Source organism: Dicentrarchus labrax, unplaced genomic scaffold (assembly GCF_905237075.1).
Source record: "Dicentrarchus labrax unplaced genomic scaffold, dlabrax2021, whole genome shotgun sequence".
Lineage (NCBI taxonomy): Eukaryota > Metazoa > Chordata > Actinopteri > Moronidae > Dicentrarchus > Dicentrarchus labrax.
The window spans coordinates 2,176,885-2,196,718 of NW_026136703.1; the positions used below are offsets into that span (position 1 = coordinate 2,176,885).

The window sequence follows — 19,834 nt, forward strand, 5'->3', positions numbered from 1 at the left end:
ACCTGAATATATTAGTGAAGAAACATAATGAATGCAGATGCTTCCACACAGTTGCACTGCATAGTACAATTAAGCAATTAACATCCAATCATGCTCTGTGGCATGTATTAAATACTGAACAGGCCCAGTTGATTCTGATTTTGTATCAAGATGGCAAAAGGAAGTGAGTTTGAAAGAGGATTTATTGTTGGGGCACAGACGGCGGGAGATTCAGAGACTGCTCGACTGACTGGTGTTTCAATAGGAACAGTGACTAAAGTGACATCTGTATTTAGATCTATGGGAAAGCCATCATGAAGTAGGGTTGGTTGTGGTCTAAAGTGCACATTTAATGACTGTGATATTTGTACATTAGTAAGATAAGTAAGGAAAAACATCAACTCTTCCTCATGTGACAGTTACTCAGAGAAGATATTATAGTAGGCTGCAGTGCATAAACCCCTCATTACCAAGATGAATGCACATTTGATCCTTCAGTGGTGCAAAAACCATACAGACTCTAGTCTACAGAGATGTGGGTGAACAAGTGATATGGTCAGATGAGTCATCCTTCACTGTATTCTCGACAAATAGGTGAGTGCATGTGTAGCGTACACCAAGAGAATGGTACAAGCCTGAAGGCCAGAATGAAGCTGTTCTGGCGGCAGGTGGTGGCCCAAACCTTACTGGTTTCACAGACCAGTGTTTCCCATACATTTTTTACTGAGGACACACTTTATAAAAATGACAAACCATGGAAACTCAGTTCACAATGAGAAGAGCCAATTTGTGCATAAACAAAGGTTCCTGACCATTTTTACTGCTTTTTGGTATATGGAAGGCAACAATATTGCTACGTTTGACGAGTGCACTTGGAGCACTGTGGCCAGTTAATCTAGACTTGTGTGCAGACACAGGTGAAGTGAATAACACTGATTATCTGGTTACCATGGCTCCTGTCAGTGGGTGGGATATATTAGGCAGCAAGTGAACATTTTGTCCTCAAAGTTGATGTTAGAAGCAGGAAAAATGGGCAGCATAAAGATTTGAGCGACTTTGACAAAGTCCACATTGTGATGGCTAGACGACGGTATCTAGACTAGACACCAAAAATATAGTTGCAGTGATCAAACATTTCATTTTGTTCATGATTATAGATCATTATACAGCTCAGTTTTAAAGAAGATATTCTGCCTTCACACCCACGTTTGGCACAAAAAGTTTGCTCCAAGATAGTAAAGCTTCTTCTTGAAGCATAATTCAAGTTTTTCATAATCATCAACCAAAAGAAATTATCATAAATGGAAGACATTTTACTAAAAAGTACATCCCTTATGTCCTCGTGGTCAAGACAGCAAAGAGGAGTGACATTAAACCTACCAGTCTCTAGGGCTAATGGTGATTCTGAATGCAACTGTGCACCAAGGGATCTCTTTTTCACGTTAAACTTCACATTAGCTTCTAGACTGTAGCTATTCTTTGTGAGAGAATAAGTTCTTAATTTTGGTTTATACCATATATCAACACAATATTTGCATCTTCGTGGATTCTGGATTTCTAATGGAGTAGGTGTAATTTGCCAAAAATAAGTCATTTATTAAACTTAAAGCAATTTCCTTAAGAAATGGAATCAAATTGTATGCTGCCAATGTCAAACTCTGTCCCTTCACTCTACACAAAACCACCAGTTACTGTATCTATGAAGCTGTGTGCAACTACAGTGAGCCAATGATACGTTTCACAAGATTCAAGTTTCAGCCATTTGGTCAGTACAAATCAAAGTATGACTATACAAACACAGTATTCTGGCATCATCTTTTATCTAATATATTATAGTAGCAGGGTTAGCAATGTAGTAGCAGGGTTAGACTAAGCAGGGTCCACTAATCGGAAGGTTGTTGGTTTGATCCCCGGCTCCTCCCGCTGCAAGTCGAAATATCCCTGAGCAAGATACTGAACCCCAAATTGCTCCCGATGCCGTGCATCGGTGTGTGAGTGTGTATGAATGAGTTAGTTTCTGTTCGATGGACTTTGCCATCACTGTGTGAATGTGTGTGAAAGGGTGAATGTGGCACGTAGTGTAAAAGTGCTTTGAGTGGTCGGAAGACTAGAAAGGCGCTATACAAGTACAGGTCCATTTACCATTTAGTTTTTAGCCAGAATAATGGCTGGCTTCTAGGGTTGGCAATGTCAGTAGGTCCACCACTTTGCACCAGACTGAAATATCTCTACAAGTATTGGATGAATTTCAAAGACCAGACATTCCTGTTCTCTTCAGGATGAACTCTGATAACTTTTTGATCCTCTGACTTTTCAGGTTGACATTTCAGTTTGACAAATTCTTTGGTACCTGCAAGACTAATGACACTCCCATCAGCCTCAGCTATACTTGCATTTAATGCTAATTAGCTAATGTTAGCATTCTACCACACTACACTTAGATGGTGAAGATTTCCTGCTAAACAACACTGTTAGAATGTTTACATTGGCACAGAGTCATTAGTTTGGCTGTCGCAAACCCCCTAGAAAGAACACAGGGCACAGTCAATTTGACAGTGTAATGACAATATCACATGATGCAAACTGGCTCAATAAGACTTTTTCTCATGAGCTTAAATTGGGAAAGAAGCTGTAAAACGGGGGATACATTTTTTGAGCATCAAGACCGCTGTGAAATGACCCATTTCACTATCAGAATTTGATCCATTTAGTCCCATAACATTTTGAAAATCTAAAAGAGCCACACAATCAAACCATTTTATCCCCATTCAATCTTCAAAAGATCTACAATGAAATAGGATTAAACTGTGACTGATAGCAGAGGTATTTTACGGGTCCATAAATTCCTAATTATGTCTATAATATTTTCTGTGAAATTTCTTGGAAAGATCTATGTAATTTTGTATTAATTATAGATAAAACAGACAATTAAATTGATATCTTTGCAATGAATAAATACCAATTAACTGTTAATCTATAACGTAGGGTCTTTTAATCAGTGCAAAGGTTAGGTCAGTTGAACATCAAAAAATTTGAAATGTATCTACAGCCCAGCATATATTGCTAGTTTTCAATAATCAATGAATATTTTCTTGGGTTTAAAGGACCAAAACCTGCTTTTAAAACCCAGCACAACAGACTAAATTCACTAAAATAACGTGTCTGAATCTGGTTTGTCTTCCTTTTTCCATACAATTACCACTGAATAACAGAATTCTTTCCAGGAAATTCAGCAAATTATTAGGAAGCTATGAAGAAATAATGGACCCATTTACCCAAGTTTTATAAGCACCAATGGCAAATAGGGTTAGGGTACATAATTAGGGCATTAAAACCACAAAATTCACAAATAGGATGTTTAATGGTATATTTTTTACGTAACAGAACAAATTGTGTTTTGTCTTGTGACTAAATTGCTCAAAATAGCTAACTCATGTCTGAGTTTTAAATATCTGGAACTGGAACACTCCATTAAGCCCTACAAATCTCTGAAAGTAGCACTAAAAGCTAAGTAGGACAACCTGCTGCAGGGACATTGAATTCAGATACATGGAATATGTCTATTTTTTTAGTAGTTTATATTGTTAAAAGGCAAAGAGAGCATTTAATCACGACGTGATTCTGTTGTCACATTTTGACTGGATTTTACCCAAGCATTCCTCATTATCATTTTCAGGTAGAATTTTGGGAAAATGCTATTTTAAGTTGTAATTTTCTACCTCATAAAACTTTTTTATTTTTATTTTGCATTGCTTGTGGTCGTCTTCTCCTCTTTCATTGCTAAAATTACCCCATTTTGAGGTGCGTTACGACAGGACAAAGTGGGCAACCCACACGTAGCCCCAGACCCCCAGAGGTCCCAAAGCCACAGGTTCAATTGTCGCAGTTAATTTGCAGTAATTTGAGTGACTGTAATTTTGTTTGGGAATATGTGAATACATAGACTCACAAGTGAGTCTCTATGCACTTTGCTCAATAGAGACCGTAGACAATCTCCCAGTTTTCATTGCCAAAAACAAATTGTAGTTTAAAAAAGTAAAAAATCTAACAAAAGGAAAAGGGGAGATCTCCGATCGTCTGGTATTGTGGGACTGATATGCAGCACTGAAGCACAATATCAGCTTACAAGGGACATCACATGAGTCTTGCTTTAACTGACTTTTGAAGAGCATCCTAGTGTCAACATCTAGTTTTTTGATGACATGGATGGTAATGTTCTAGGGCTGCACAATTAATCATATAACATACATATTAATTTGGTTTCCCACAATTAAAAGAACGCGAGCCACTCAGAGGTTGACGTTTAAAATGCGTGCTCGCTCACAGAAAACTGTTACATATCAAATCAAGCGCTGCCTAAACTAACAGCCAGCCAAAAGTGATCCAGATGTCATGGTTTCACTTCTGGGGAGCTGTCATGTTGTTGCATGCAGCTGCAGCCTGGAGACTTTGATTCCCGGAAAAGATGTATTAAGTTACTGCTAATGAAAACAAAACATATCCTACTGCTACAGCTTTTAACTGGCGAAACACGAGTTGACATTTATACTGAAGTAAGCTAGTCACAGGAATTGATTACCATCAAACCTACAGTCTGTAAAAAAAAAAAAAAAAGGGGTTTTCTGTCAAACCGGGGTGTGCATGTGACCTTGTACAGCCGGTGGTAGAACATGTAATACGCAAACAATATGAGGACCTATTTTTCAAAACATTACTCTGCAGTTGTCAAAACTCCACATGGAAACTTAAACCTCCTATTTATTTATTTAATTAATGTGAATTACTTCTACAAAAACAACAACATTAAACAACATATACTTGCTTTTACAAGGGTGTATGCAGGTGGCTGTAACACCAGAATCACATAATGTCCACATACTGCCTGCGTTCTTTGTTTGTAATTAAGAAGTTCATCCACTAGGTGGCGGATGAGCACCAAATCACCCCTGGCCAACACTGGACTGTATTCCTGCAATTCCTTCCAATTCTGCAGAATGTAAATATGAGTAGACATGGAAGCACACAGGCATACTGTGTCGTTAATAGCAGAAAAAGCAGCAGCACAGACCATACTTCGCATCCTGATATACTGCCCCTGCAGTCCATGGGCTATATTGCATCTTATGGAGGACACATGATGAGATGAAGGATATGCAGGGTAACCATAAAGCAATAGCAGAGTTAAAAGCAGGTATATCAGAGCGGTCAAAATGATATTGGGCCATTTCAGTATTTTATATATATATATATATAAAATATTTAATTCCTACTGCTGGCAGGCTGACAAAACACTCCAGTGTAGGTAACCCTTTAACCTTTATCCACCATCAACCTGAACCCAGTTCAATTAGCATGACACAATTTAAACCCCTCCTGCTGCCTTGATATTCAGTTTTTGTCAAAAATATTTTTAATTACAAGGCATCAGATCTGTTGAAAATAGTCTACTTTCCCACAAGCCTTCAAAACTGCATTTATTAAAACAATCTCGACACCTCACTATGAACAGCTGTAGGCCATATCAAACCTCCCATTTTTATGTAAAATCTTTTTACGTAAAAGTATGTTTTTCAACATCTTAACACTTTCTTGCAAAGAAGAATGATTAAAGTCAGTGATCATCTTCAGTCACAAACATTAACATTACTGTCTTTTTATATTTCCTTGTCTTTCTGTCATATGTAAAGCCTTTTAAATTGCCTTGCTGTTGAAAGCTGTTGTACGAACAAATGTGCCTTTCCTTGCCTTCAATTTGATTCAGCTATCAACAGAGCAGTAAGTTACACTTCCACACCTTGTGTTCGTAATGTTCTGACAATCAAAGTAAATTAAGAAAAGTCAAGATATGATCATTCTCAGTAAATGAGAACTCAATTAAATGAATGGGAACCATTCTGGGACCAAGTTCTAAGATTTTTTTGCAGGTATTATGGTACCTGGTTTTTAAACAGTTCTAGTCCTTCTGTCACCTACCTCTGATGTTCTTTGACAACAGCCAGGACATCATCAGAAAGGTGTCGTGAGTCCTCTGAGAACCTGAAAAGCTCCTTGAGTTGGGCCTTGAGAAGTTCCACCTGGGACTCCTCCCCTGCCAGAGTATTCCTGACGCCCTGCAAAAAAACAAAATGGCAGCAAATTAAATGGTGTGATATTTACCACAGACATGTTGTTTAATGCCATGCTCACGTTACATCATTCACAGTAAATACAACTCAGCCTCCTGACTATAATACTGTAATTCTGAGTTAGAGATATGGGATATTTCCCAGTTGGCTGAAAGAATGACAGAAATGTCATCAAACCCGCGGCAAAATGACTACGGAGCCACCAATTCAAATCCAATATTAACACTAATACAGGCATTCAGCTAAATAGAAAGCAGATATAGATGGATATATGACTGATATATAATACTCAACAATTCAACCACTACAAAGATGTAACACAACAAAACTAGCTCTTTTAGGCTGTAAGGTATGACTATAAGGCTGGTACCATCTAACAGGAGGATTTCCTGTTCTTCCCATTCTGCCAACTCTGCATGAAGGCAGCATGATGCCAAATAGTTGCAGTTAAGCTGTTCAGCTCCACAAAAAAATCCCAGAATGCATGGCAAAAAGTTGTCATCACTGAACTCTGTGCTGCCTGACTGGCATCAGTAAACTTCCAATAGGCCCTTTCCATACCTTGGCTGTGTGTCAATGCCATACTAATGCTATGAAGTATTGCGTTCTCATGTTAACACACAAAAAATTTTATTTCAAAATTATAGATACATTTATGTAGTGCAAACTAAATAAAGATTATGTTTAATATGTGTAATAATATATGTGACATGAACCCGTTCAGTATTGAAAACTTGAGAACCGTGGCACCACCATCTATTAATTCTTTCCCACTTTGCTTTTCAGCTCTCAGCTGAATTGTGAGGCTACCTTTCCTGTGGTGGACATTTTGACTAGTCGCAGCAAGAACTGCACAGGTACACCTAATAGCAGCAGTGATGGCTCTGTCACATTCAGATGTGCCAGTCAGCCAGAATGCACAATACCAAAGCCCTGGAAGTGGCTCATGTAAACAGACTGCAGTCATTTCTAATGTCACAATGGACTAAATGATACAGCTGCACATAATAAACAATGAGTAAACAACAGTGTTATTATTTGTATTGTTGTGAGTGGCTGCTAATTGGCATGGTGGAATGAAACATACCCATAATTACTTTTATCAGCTCTGGCAGTGATTATTACCCTGCTATGACACATCTGTGAAAGAGTCCAATGAAAAGCAAAGCTGCACTAATGTGATCAAACTTCATTAACAAATCTAACCACTGATAGAGCTAGATATATACACTTTAAAGCTGCAGTGGAACTGTTGTATATGTTTTTGTTATATTTGCTGAAACTTTCACTATATCCTGACAGTCTAATTAATACTAATGATAAACTATTAGTTAATAACTAATAGATGCACAGCAACTGTCTTCTGACAATAGTACAGTCCAGTCCAAATTGTGTCTCAATATAAATACAACTGTTCCATGAAGGCCTTAGAGTTTGTCATCAAACATTACTAAACCATCAGCATCATAAAGATCAAGAAGGCCATTAAACAGTTGTGGAGAAGTACTATGTAGTTTTAGGTGGTAAAAAAAAGATATCCAAGGCAACATCTCATGAAGTAAATCCATCTTTCGAAAATGGAAAGAATATGGCACAACAGAAAATCCACTAAGAGAAGGCTGTCAACCTAAACTAACGGAGCAGGCAAAGAGAGCTTTAAACAGAGAATCAGCCAACAGGCCAATGGTACCTCTGGAGGAGCTGGAAAGAGACACAGCTCAGGTGGGAGAATATGTCCACAGGACAGCTATTAGCTGTGCCCTCCACAAATCTGGAGTCATAACAAATCCTGTTTGGAGTTTGCCAAAAGCCATGTGGCAAATACAGCAAACATGTAGGAAGAAGGTACTCTGGTCAGACGAGACCAAAAATGTAACTTTTTGGCCGTGGTCCAAATCATATGTGTGGCAGAAACCCAACACTGCACATCACCCTGAGCACATCACCCCCCAATAAAACATGCTGTGGGGATGCTTTTCATTGGCAAGTACTGGGAAACTGGTCAGGATTGAGGGAAAGAGGGATGGAGTCAAATACAAGGCTCCATCCATCTTGCACTCAGTTAGGGCTTGGCTCAACTCTACTCACAGCACCTCTCTCTGCACCAGGATATAAACCAGTGAGTGGGAAAAACGACCAACTAGAGGTAGCAAAAGAGCTGCAAGAGACTTTGCAAAGTACACCTTCCAGTAGGACAATGACTCTGAGTATACAGCCATAGCTACACTGGAATGGTTTAAGGCAAAGAATGTCACTGAATGACCCAGTCAAAGCCCAGACCTTAATACAACTGAGAATCTGTGGCAAGACTTGAAAATTGCTGTTCCATCCAATCTGACTGAGCTTGACCTATTTTGCCAAGAAGAGTGGACAGAAATTGCAGTTTCTAGATGTGCTCAGCCAGTAGAGACAAATCCCAAAAGCCTTTCCATTGTAATAGTTCTACATAGTATTGACTCAAGGGGGGTGAATTCTTTTGCATCCAACAGATGTCTGATTTTTGTACCTTCAATGCACTGTGCATGTTGTGTTAATCAAATGGTAAAAAACCCAATAAAATCCATTTGAATTCCTGGTTGTTATACTTCAAAATGTGGAAAGGTCCAATAGGGCTTAGCACTAGGGTTGCAACTAGTGATTGTTTTCATTATCAATAAATCTATAAAACATTTTCTCAAATAATTTGTTGTTTGGTCCACATAATGTCAGACAATTGTAAAAAATGTTTAATTAGTGTCCTGACATCCTCAAATGTCATGTTTTGTCCCCAACCTAAACTGTCATAGAGGACTATGGACATTTTTTCTTCCAAAATGACTCAAAACGATAATTGATTATCAAAATAGTTGTGGATTCATTTAATACAACAACTTAATTGACTAATTGTTGCAGCTCTGGTGAGCACACAGCTGTTCTACAAGGTTAAGGCCATTAATGAAGCATGTTCTGTAATTCTTTTGGCATGTCTTTCCATTACCTGTCAATGCAAATTCTGAGTAGTAAATTATTTCAGCCACAATGGCATCTTTGCAATGAAGATAAACTGGAGTTGTTTACAATCCATTAGACGTCTCCAACTAAAAGTGAAAACACATTGTGTCACAGCGAGGTGACAGCCTGCCTAGATTGTAGTAGATGACAGACAGATGAGTCCACCGGGGCATTCCAGTCACACCCTATAGAAGCAGCTCCACAGGTGCACAGGTACAGAACTGCTGCTCTAGAAGATTCTCTGTGAACTGTCTCCTGCTGATTCTGCCCTTTATCACAGGCTGCAAACACATAAAAATATGTGAAGGCTATATCCTGTAGAGGCAAAGCTTGGCATGTCTCCCCCCCCATTGTTTTCAGTGGTAAGGAACTGCTTACTGATCCACAGCCACAAGTGACTTGTCAGAACATAGGTGGATGAATCTGGTATATGTCACAGTGTGCGGCACCCAGGGAGAAATAATGATCTGACTGTGACTCTACTGTACCACACCTCTCTGAGGCATTCAGAGGATCCACTAAAGTGACAAAGCAGCTCCACTGGGGCTGCTGGATTCTGTTTCTACTGTTCCTGGCATGTGAGATAGGCTGTAAAATATACTGTGATGGAGATAAAAAAACCCAGTCAAGAGTCATCATGTCAGGGCCTGTAGATTTTATCACCTCTATAAGAGGAGGAATGATGTTTGTGTATGGGGGAAAGGCATCAAGAGAAGGCATCAAAATGAAGGCTGTGGAGAAGACTGGATAATAGCAAGAAAAACAGAAAAGATAGGGGGAGGAGAGTGCAAAATATTTTGGTATGCTGGGAAGAGTAGATTAAACTGACAATGCTGAAGCAAAAAGAACTCAAACCCACAACTGGGTGTCAAACTTCTATTTGACACTTATGGACTGTCAACACTTATAAATAATAACACAGGATGTTATATTTCTGAACTTCATAGCTCTAACTGTTGCTTTTTTTTGATTGATGTTGGGGAAACTAGCTAGTCTAACTTATCTGTATTTACATGCACTTAACCGTAGTTATAGTTAGCTTTCTCCAGTAAACTGATTTCTTAAATGTATAGATAATATAGAAAAAAAAGCTAGGGGATACTTGGTTTCTTCTGGAGCATGCAGATTTCTTGGAGATGTTTAATATCGGATTTTTACAAAAAGACTGCACTCAGGGAAAGTAACACACGAGTGGCTGGATGAAAGGAGAGATTTCTCACGTTTAAAATAGTTCCAAAGAGCGTTAAAATAAGAAATCCATGTTACCAAAATAAGGTTGAGATCTCATTCATCATTACTGACCTGCTGCATAGATACAAGTATTTATTTTTAACCTGGTTACTTAAGTAACCCAATGCCCACTGGTTGTCTCACAGTAAATATCATTACATTGCCAAACCCTAACAAGAAGAGCAGTGTGGTTTCCTCTGCTGTACTTGACAGCCAAAAGCCCTCTGTCTACATAGATTTGACACAATCAGTAAAAAGTAAAACAAGTGTCAGGAAGAGTCAGTTGAAGTCATATCTTGTACACACACATACAGTACATCCACCTGACATCATAATATCTGAATTTTAACTTCTGTTGACTGTGTTTGCACTCTCAAGTCTTGGAAGTTTATGGGAATTACATGCCAGAAACCTCTTGTGTAGTCAACTTTCCTGCATCTAGACTTCATTTCTACTGAAGTGTTTTAAACATACTACTGATATGTTTAAAACACTTACCGTATATTTCTTCCACTGGCCAACCATCTGCTCCTCGGTGTGGTCCTCTGCCTCGCGGTTCTTCTCCAGTTCCTGGTCCATCCCCTGCAGCATCGCCCTAAGGTGGCCAATGTCTTCTCCTAGCCGCTGGCACCTGGTCACGTACTGGCTGTGGGAGTCCAAACTGCAACGCAGGCCCTCCTCTGCCTCACACAGGCCCTGCCTCAGCCTCTGCCAGCCAAGCCTCAACTCCTCGGCCTGCTCCACCACCACCTCTGCACCCGCAGGAGAGGTGTTGCCCCTCACCGCATCCGCCACACCCTCGATGTGCTGCAGGGTCTTCTCCTCACCAGCCACGCTGTCGTCCAGAGCCTGAAACAGGGCCAGGAGAAATATTACAATGTGGTGGCTTGGATTACAAAAGGTACAGCTGGAATAAATATAATACAACTTGGTTTCAAATCAATTCAAAAATCAATTTGCATTAGAAAAGGAATCTGTTTTGAAGAAAAAAACTAACTTTGTCTTAACAAGATATTACAGCTAATATTGAGCTCCATTTAATTCAATTTTCAATTTAATTCAATTCAATTTTATTTGTATAGCGCCAATTCATAACAGAAGTTATCTCAGGACACTTTTCAAATAGAGCAGGTCTAGACCGAACTCCTTATAACATTATTTACAGAGACCCAACAGTACCACCATGAGCAAGACCTTGGAGACAAGGGCAAGGAAAAACTGCCTGTTAAAAGGCAGAAACCGCTGACAGACCCTTAAGCTCTAGGTGGGTGGTCGTCTGCCTCGACCAGATTTAAGCAGTAACAAGATACAACACTGGTTTGCATGATATCTCAGGAGAGGAACAGATTATTTTCCTTATTTTAAGAGTAACACCACTTCTCAGTTTGAGAGACAGTAGCCTCGTCCCAGTGTTGGAAATGTTTTTCATATTCATTTAATTAAAAACAAGAATGCTGCCTGTGCCTTCATGTAAGAAAAAGTCACTTATTTCTATTATGTTGTTGGAAGAAATTGTGTCTTATTTATTTAATTATTCATATCAGATCAGTAAAGTGACCTAGCCCCAGAGGTCAGGAAGATTGTGTTGCTCAGTACAAGAATATTTTATTTTGATTGAATGAATGTTTCTAGAAGGTTTATTTTTACAGTGCTTAACATGAAATATTTTTGACTACTGAAATTCTGACAAAGAAATAAAGGGCAGTTGCTAATAAAGGCCTTGTAAAAACCTGTACAAATACAATGAATAGAATCCACTTTGTGTCTGTTTTAGGGCTCGTCTCCATATAGCGTTAAGCACCAGTGTCTTTATTCAGTTGCTCCCAATGAGGAGAGAGCAATTGTTGCAGCACGTGGCCGCCTGCCGGCAGTGTCTTGCAGAGGCTCTTTTGTGAGCCCGTTCCAACCAATTCTATATCCCAGGGCGGCAGATTGGGAAAGCAACAAATTAACAATACTTAACTTAATTACTGTACTTGAGTAGTTTTTCAAAGTATTAGAGTATTTATTTATTATTTATTACAACTTCAATATCTGTACTTTCTACTCCTTACGTTTTCAAAACAGGCTTGTTACTTTAGTTTGAATGCATTTCAGGGCAATCATCGATTATTATTACTTTTTGCATCATTGCACAGACTGGTGCATAGCACGCATGACAGACCGGTGTGGGGATAGTTAGTCAAAAGCTCATTACTCTTTTCAAAAGTATATTATTACTTTACTTATTACTCACTGCCAACAGTATTTAATTACACTAATAGTTATATTACTTTTCTTCTACTCCTTACAAAATTGGTAACTGGGAGTATTTCCAGCTGCTGAATGTTTCCATATTCCAAACCAGTTTCCTTCACAATTACAAAAAATAATCCAAGGATGTGATTGGATCGTTGGATTTTAAATATAATAAGGGTAAAAATAGTAGTCAAATAGTAATTAGTTACACTACTAGTTATTGGGAAAAGTAGTATAGTTGATCACTATAGGGACACAAGCCCTTCATTTTAGGTCAGCTCTCTTTACTGTGCCACCAACATTTTTCAGTGTTTTTTTTTTATTCATTATCTAAATGCAATTCTAGTTTGGAATGCACAATAATTATCTGGGCCGATAAATTATCAGTCGATGATGGGACATTTGTATACTTGTGAATTATTCTGATAATTCAATTACAGACAATAAACGGTCCATAATAAGAAGTATTTATTTTGAATTCTTGTGCAAAACAATTGTTAGGTTGTATGTTCTATGAAGGCCAAAGTTTTTTGTGAAATTTTTTGATGTACTAGAAAAACTAAATGAACATTTGAAGAGTCAGAGAACTGTTGTTTGTTCTTATTGTGTTAACAGTAGTGATATCAGTTAGGAAAGGAATATTAAATCCTCAGCCTTTCTTACTCTCAGGTGTGTTAAAAGTACAGGTCATGAACTAAAATGAATGGTTATCTTATCAGCTAAAAAAAAAAAAATCTATTTTGTGCATCCCTAATTTTACTCAATGCATTTTTTTTACGTTTTTTTTAGAGTCATGATATTTTTAAAAGGTCCAGTGTGTAACATTAAGGGGGAGTATGTTTTCAGATTTTGGACTATTTCCATGTCTTTATTTATGCTTTCCCATTTAATGTTACAGATTACCTTTATTATACATGTATGCTCCTTTGATGTTTTTCTGCAGTGGCACCATTTACCATGAGGATGATAATAATAATTGACTTTTCATTTAGAGTACAAAAGTGCATGTTACACAGCCCAGAATATTTATTTTTACATTTTTTTAAATTATTATTTACATTCTCCCTTTTCCCCAAACAAACAGTTTTGAGACTATCAGCATGGCGACATCAAACAGCAGCTTCCTAATTCACTTTCAGTGAGTCTCACTTGTAAGGCTTTGAGCTTGTCCTCGGCCGTATCCTCCTTCTCCATCAGATCAGTCAGCTCCTTGGTTTTTGTCAGCAACCAGGACTGGAACCTCTGAACACAGCCTTGGTACGTCTGGTGCTCCACAGCAATCTTCTGAAGCTGCGTCAGGCGCTCCTAGCACAGCGGGGGACACACCTCGTGGTAATTTTTAGCATGGCATTGTTCAAAATGATCTTTCAGTGCACATCACAGACTTCACATTCCGGGTATCTGAGCGAGGAGCCTGAATGTGAATTTGTATTCTCCTGTGAGACTCTACTTTGTCTATTACTTCAACTACATGCTTCATGAGTGCATGTTGAAATTTTAAAAAGGAAAACACAGAGACTACCAACAGGAGCCAGTTCACAGGGAGGAGGTGCTTCCAGGAAACATTATCCTATAAAACACAGCATTATTTAAATCACAACTTTCCCATTTGGAGTCAATAGTACAGTTTTTGCTGGGAGACTGGTGGCTGTGAATGTGTGATGTGAGTTCAGACTGACGTGGGTGTGTGGTTAAATCTGACTGACATTTGAAAGAGCTGTGTGAAAAGGGAAGAGGAAGAGCAGTCTCATTGTGTGGCCCACGGAGGAGAAAAGCAGCCAGCATGTATCCGTTAATGTTGACTAATCCAACAGCATCTTTACTCTGAATGTAAATTATTCCTGTCAGAAATGTTGGCTCCCTCTGCAGCGTCTGGATCTGATTAAAGATGCACAGAATAAATACCAGCATGCTTTTCATTAACCTCAGATTTATGTACAGTTGCGAGGCTTCACTCGGAGAAAGCCTGAAAGTAGTAGAAGTAAACAGGAATTGAAGTTTGAAATCCTCGCTCTTAATGTAAATTGGGGTCTCACTGATTTGTGGGCACATACTGTATGCTTGCACTTCGATTCAAAATGTCACCAAATACAATGCAAATCCCACCAACACACTCGTATGCAGCCAACCAGATAGCCTCCCCCTCACACACCAGCATCTCCCTAGTGGAAACATTCCAGCCTTTTGACCAAATGACTACAGTTCCAGCTGGTTCACATACATACATGCTGACTAACTTTACATACTAAACTTCATCAACAATACTGTATATATGTGTAGGTGTGTGTGTGCATGAATAAGAGCATAACAAAAATGGGAAGTCTCTGATTCGAGCCACTGCTACTGCAACTGGAAGTGTTTCTCAAGCTTCCTGTTACAAAGCTCTTCCTCCTTCCAACAAAGGACTTCTCTTTTGTTTTACTCAAGAGGATTAACATGCTTCCATTTCATGCTTTCTTTTCATTTTATCTCTGAGTGTTTTTCATTTCCTTTCCTTTTCTTCTCCTTTCTTTATTTGTATTTGTAAGTATTATTCTGCACACGTTCATGCTGATCTGTGTGCACTTTTACATAAACCACAAGCCTGTGAGTCTCCTTTGCATCAGCATAAGCAGGGCTGTGGCTGGCTGTGTGCAAGACCCCAACCGCTGACATGCATGAGCACAAACCACAGTATATGGTGGTGGTTGCATGGCACAAAATCAGTGTGAAGTGGTACACATGGTGACACAACATTAAAGCAAAAAGAATTAATAACTTTTACAACATTTGTTTGTTTCGTATATCTTGCAAACACCAAATGTGCACTATACAGCACGTGCAACACACTGCCAACACTGGAGAGTATTTCTTCATTAAAAGAATAGCAAAGAGCGCCACTGAAGGCTTTCCTTGATAGAAAAAATGGGGTGCACACCTTCTGGTGGGTTGGCCGACATGCTCTTGTCCAGTCAAATTCTCAGTGGCCAATAGCTGATGTAATGTTAATAAGGAGAAAAATCTTGTATTCACAACTTCAACTTGGAGACAGATGCTTAACTTATAGAACATCTACTCAGCTCCACACTAACTGAATCTCTGCATCGGCGCCCAGCCTCAGAGGACAGAAGAGCTGAGTAGATAAAGTTTTTTTCTGATGGGCATTTTACTATGGACTGCTACGGAGTAACGAGGGCTAATAACGGGCTAGCAACGAAGGTTCAAGCTCAGTGATGGATCGATAACGTTACCGGCTGTCCATGACCCCAAATCAAACTTGTAAGCTGTAACTTTTGCTCTGTTGTTGTTGTTGTTTTAGTGTTAATGTTGTTGAAGTCTCAGTTGACTCTGTGGAGTCCTTCCGCTTCCTGAGTACCATCATCACCCAGGACCTCAACCAAGAATGCCCAGCAGAGGATGTACTTCCTGCGGCAGCTGAGGAAGTTCAACCTGCCAAAGAGTCGAGTCCATCCTCACCTCTTCTATCACCATCTGCCACTGCCAAGGACAGGGGCAGACTGCAGCGTATCATTTGATCTGCTGAGAAGGTGATCGGCTGCAAAATTAGTGTTCACTCTTTCTACGCGCTGGTCACGGTGCGTCCATGCGTGCAGTGGTGGAAAAAAAAAAAAAATCATAAAAACGCCTACTGTTTACATGAGTTTTGTGGTGTAGTAATAGTTCCAGTTTACGACTGTTGGCATACAATTTACTTTTACCTGTTCATTTGATATGTGGACAACATAACAAATAGAAACTCTTTCAAAATATCAGGTATTTCATGGAAATTACATAATCCAATATGGCCATCGCCATATGACGTCATAATATGCAATTTAGATGGGGAAATTTATTCCCTAGATAAACTTTAGGTCATTCTCAATATTTCTCATTTACACTTCGTCTCTATCTCAGAAGCACTTTCAAGACAGAGCCTCCTGAAATTTAGATGTCAAAATCTAGTATTTTTAAAAATAAAACCTGGCGCCTAAAGGGTTAAACTACGTTATATGTTTCATTGATGTGATTGGTTCGCCTGTGATAGACAGTTTAATTTAACATTTAATCACGTACCGAGTATTAACAGTTTCCAACGACGTCTCGCAGTCAGGTTAGGTAAACAAACTTTTATCATGAAGAAGTCATTATGATGTTGTGATGGGCATTTTTCAATATTTTCTGACATTTAAATGACTAAATCATTAATCATTTAAACAAATAAGTAATCACAAGATTAATCAGTAATAAAACCTATTGTTACATGTAATAACTCGGCAGTATACCAAAATGTGTGCAATCCAGCCGGGACGCAATGTACTGTACATTTCAATGGATGCAGTGAACCCACATATTCTGTCTTGAGGCAGTGATGTGCGCACAATTCTAATAACTAGTTTCAGCTTTTATTTTCCTGACTCACGCATGAGCAAGCAGATCTGTTTTTGCTGGCTGATGTTTAAAACAGGATGACTTTAACCCAGGAAGCACAAAAGCATATGACCTTGATTATCAGGGTATGATATAATCGTAATATGAATAAGAGTACTGACACGTTTAACTCCAGTTTTAATGCAGCTTAACCTAAGAACAGTCAAGTTTCAAATAAAATAGGGGCCCAGGTTTATGTAGGCAAGTAAGGGGGTAAAATACAATGAAACATTTCCTGGACAACATAAATTATTTCCTACATTTTTGGAAATTTCAATCAAATTTCCAGCTGTTTTTATGACTGGAAATGTCCATGTTTTCCAGTATTTGCAGGACTCGTGGGAACCCTGGATTATGTATTTTTGAATATGTTATAGGTTTCAACTGACAACACAAAACTACAGGACTGCGAGATCCATAAATCTATTTCAATGCCTCTAAGCATACGCACACCTTGCAGTAGAGTCTGACCATATAAATAAGCTCCTCACCTCAGCTCTGTCCCTGACACTGTTGTAGGCCTCCTGCAGCCTCTCCTGGGCCTGGGGCTCCACACTAGGGTCCTGGGTCCTGTTGTGTAGTGCAGCGGCCTCGTCCAGCAGCCTCTCGAGCAGTGTGGCCTGGCTGTGAATGTCGCTAACCACCACCCTCTGCTGGTCCACTTGCCAGAGCTTCTCCTTCACCTCCAGCTGAAGCTCCACCCTGACGTCCAGGCTGCGCTGCTGCCTCGTCAGCCACAGCTCAAACTCCTCGTAGGCCTTTAGGTACTCGCTCCAGTGGAGCCACACCCACTCGATCCGGCTAGGTGTGAGGCGAAACACATGAAGAACAGTTAACTACTACATATGAATATGTTTTAACTCTGTAATACATACATAATTAACTGAAATATTATCTAAATCACAATGTGTCCATGTCCAACATTCAAACCTCAGAAAACTGTTAAGAAATTGTTTGATATAGGTCAAATATTTTAAAAGCGGCCACTGTGACCACTCAAAGTACTTTACACTACATGTCACATTCATCCATTCACACACTGATTGCTGCCATGCAAGGTGCCAACTGCTCATCAGAAACATGCATAGGGATGAGCTGGGGATCAAACAACCAACTTACTGATAAGTGGGCGACCCGCTCTACCTCCTAAGCCAGAGCCCCCACAGTTCTTATACAAACTGGGTCTTATTTTCTTTCCTACTTAGTCACCTTTTTAACAAAATAGCCAATTATTTGCTGAGCAAAGCAGCTAACATTAACATACAATCATAAGCCACCAGCTGTTTGTCAATTAACCTCAGATGTTGTGCAAACCAGATGTGTCAACAACACAGTGACAACTGCCTGATAACACACCCATAACGCTCCCATTCAGCTAGCTCACACGCTGATGTTATTAAAAACACTAAATATTTCAGGCAGAGACGCACCAATCCACTTTCTATGAGTTATTATAATTATAATCAAAATCTAGAATTATTACAGCCATTACATTGTTTCTATATATAAAGATACTTCAAAATGGAGACTGGCTTTCAATCATTTTATGTCCTTCTAAAACTTCCAGATGTGATACATACATCGATGAAAGCATTAGTAAACTCATCAGTAAGTCAATCAATGAATTTCCTTAAAGACTCCCTCCAGATGCCCAATCATCCAACCGTAGGAACAATAAGAAAAACTGATTTTGGAGTAGAGGTAGACTTAAAAGTCATTTATCAAGAAAAATAATGAATCAGATACTCTGTGGCTTCTTCAGTGAGAGGATTTGCTGTTTTTTGTTTTTCTATCATTATGAGCTGAATGTCTTTGGGTTTTTGACTGCTGTTTGTACAATGAAAGCAACTTCTAAGATGTCTGGGAAAATTATGCCTTTTTCACTATTATTACACATTCTGAAGCCTTAATCTTTTAACATATGATCTGTAAGTGGCATTGTGATACTAATTAAATCTTACATTATTTTGTATTATTTTATTTGTTGTATTATTATTGAACTGTTAATGCTGTGTGTGCACAAGGCTTTTCAGACTCATTGATGGTTCAGGTGTGGACCATTAACTGAAAACACACATCCGTAGCTATTAAACACAGAGCATTACGGCTGAATGCAGCCAAAGCCGCCCTCAAGGCTAATGAACCAAACACCTGCGAATCCCAACACACAGTGTATTCCTGAGGTGCTGCACCTGTGGCAATGGATGATGTAGGTGCTGGTCTCCTCCCACAGGCTTTTCAGGTCTTTGAGCTTAGCGTGGGTGTGGTTTCTCAGCTCTTCGTCTCCGCTCTGCAAAAGGTTCTCGGCTGCCACCAGCGCCATTTCCATCTTCACACGACCCTCGTGCTCCGACTGATGGATTTTCTATACATAAAGCATGGCACAGAGAGTTAGTCCATACAAAATGTAAACATAATGTACCTGTAGATTCAACATTCAAAAAATAAAAATACTGTCAAATGGTAAAACTAATTAGCATTGGACTGACTTTCATTTTCTGTCCTTTTCCTGAGTAACATCTTCTAGTTATTTTATTCTCAGTTCTAATTTTTGAACCAATTTTGAACCAAAGAAAGTATCATTATCTTATAAACAAAAAAGGATTTATATTTAAAGAACTTTTAAACACTTATTGGAGAATAAGTCAACCCATTATAAAGGTAAAGGCTGCTGTTAATATTGACATTTTGTTGGATGAAAATTTCTCAACACACTCTCTACTGTTATAAATCAACCTGAGCCTTGTAAATCCAATGCTGAGATAGAGTCGATCGTTTGGGACTACTTCACATCACAACATTTTTAAAAAACAGTGTTAATGCCCTCTAATCAGAGGAGGACGGCCCACCACCCCCAGCCTCTG

The 19,834-nt window shown here is 39.0% G+C and overlaps 1 protein-coding gene and 1 long non-coding RNA gene across 2 annotated transcripts in view; one reads left to right on the forward strand and one right to left on the reverse strand.

The window, feature by feature from the left end:
* The window catches only part of LOC127354537 (uncharacterized), a 520,620-nt gene that overhangs the window by 304,494 nt on the left and 196,292 nt on the right, over positions 1–19,834 (forward strand). The window lies entirely within an intron of this gene.
* The window catches only part of syne3 (spectrin repeat containing, nuclear envelope family member 3), a 51,700-nt gene that overhangs the window by 27,529 nt on the left and 4,337 nt on the right, over positions 1–19,834 (reverse strand). The window contains exons 3-7 of the mRNA XM_051383619.1: positions 19,163–19,335; positions 17,462–17,771; positions 13,713–13,868; positions 10,824–11,174; positions 5,953–6,089 (exon numbers count right to left, since the gene is read on the reverse strand). Coding sequence (XP_051239579.1) covers positions 5,953–6,089; positions 10,824–11,174; positions 13,713–13,868; positions 17,462–17,771; positions 19,163–19,335 — 1,127 coding nt within the window. The remainder of the gene's footprint in view (positions 1–5,952; positions 6,090–10,823; positions 11,175–13,712; positions 13,869–17,461; positions 17,772–19,162; positions 19,336–19,834) is intronic.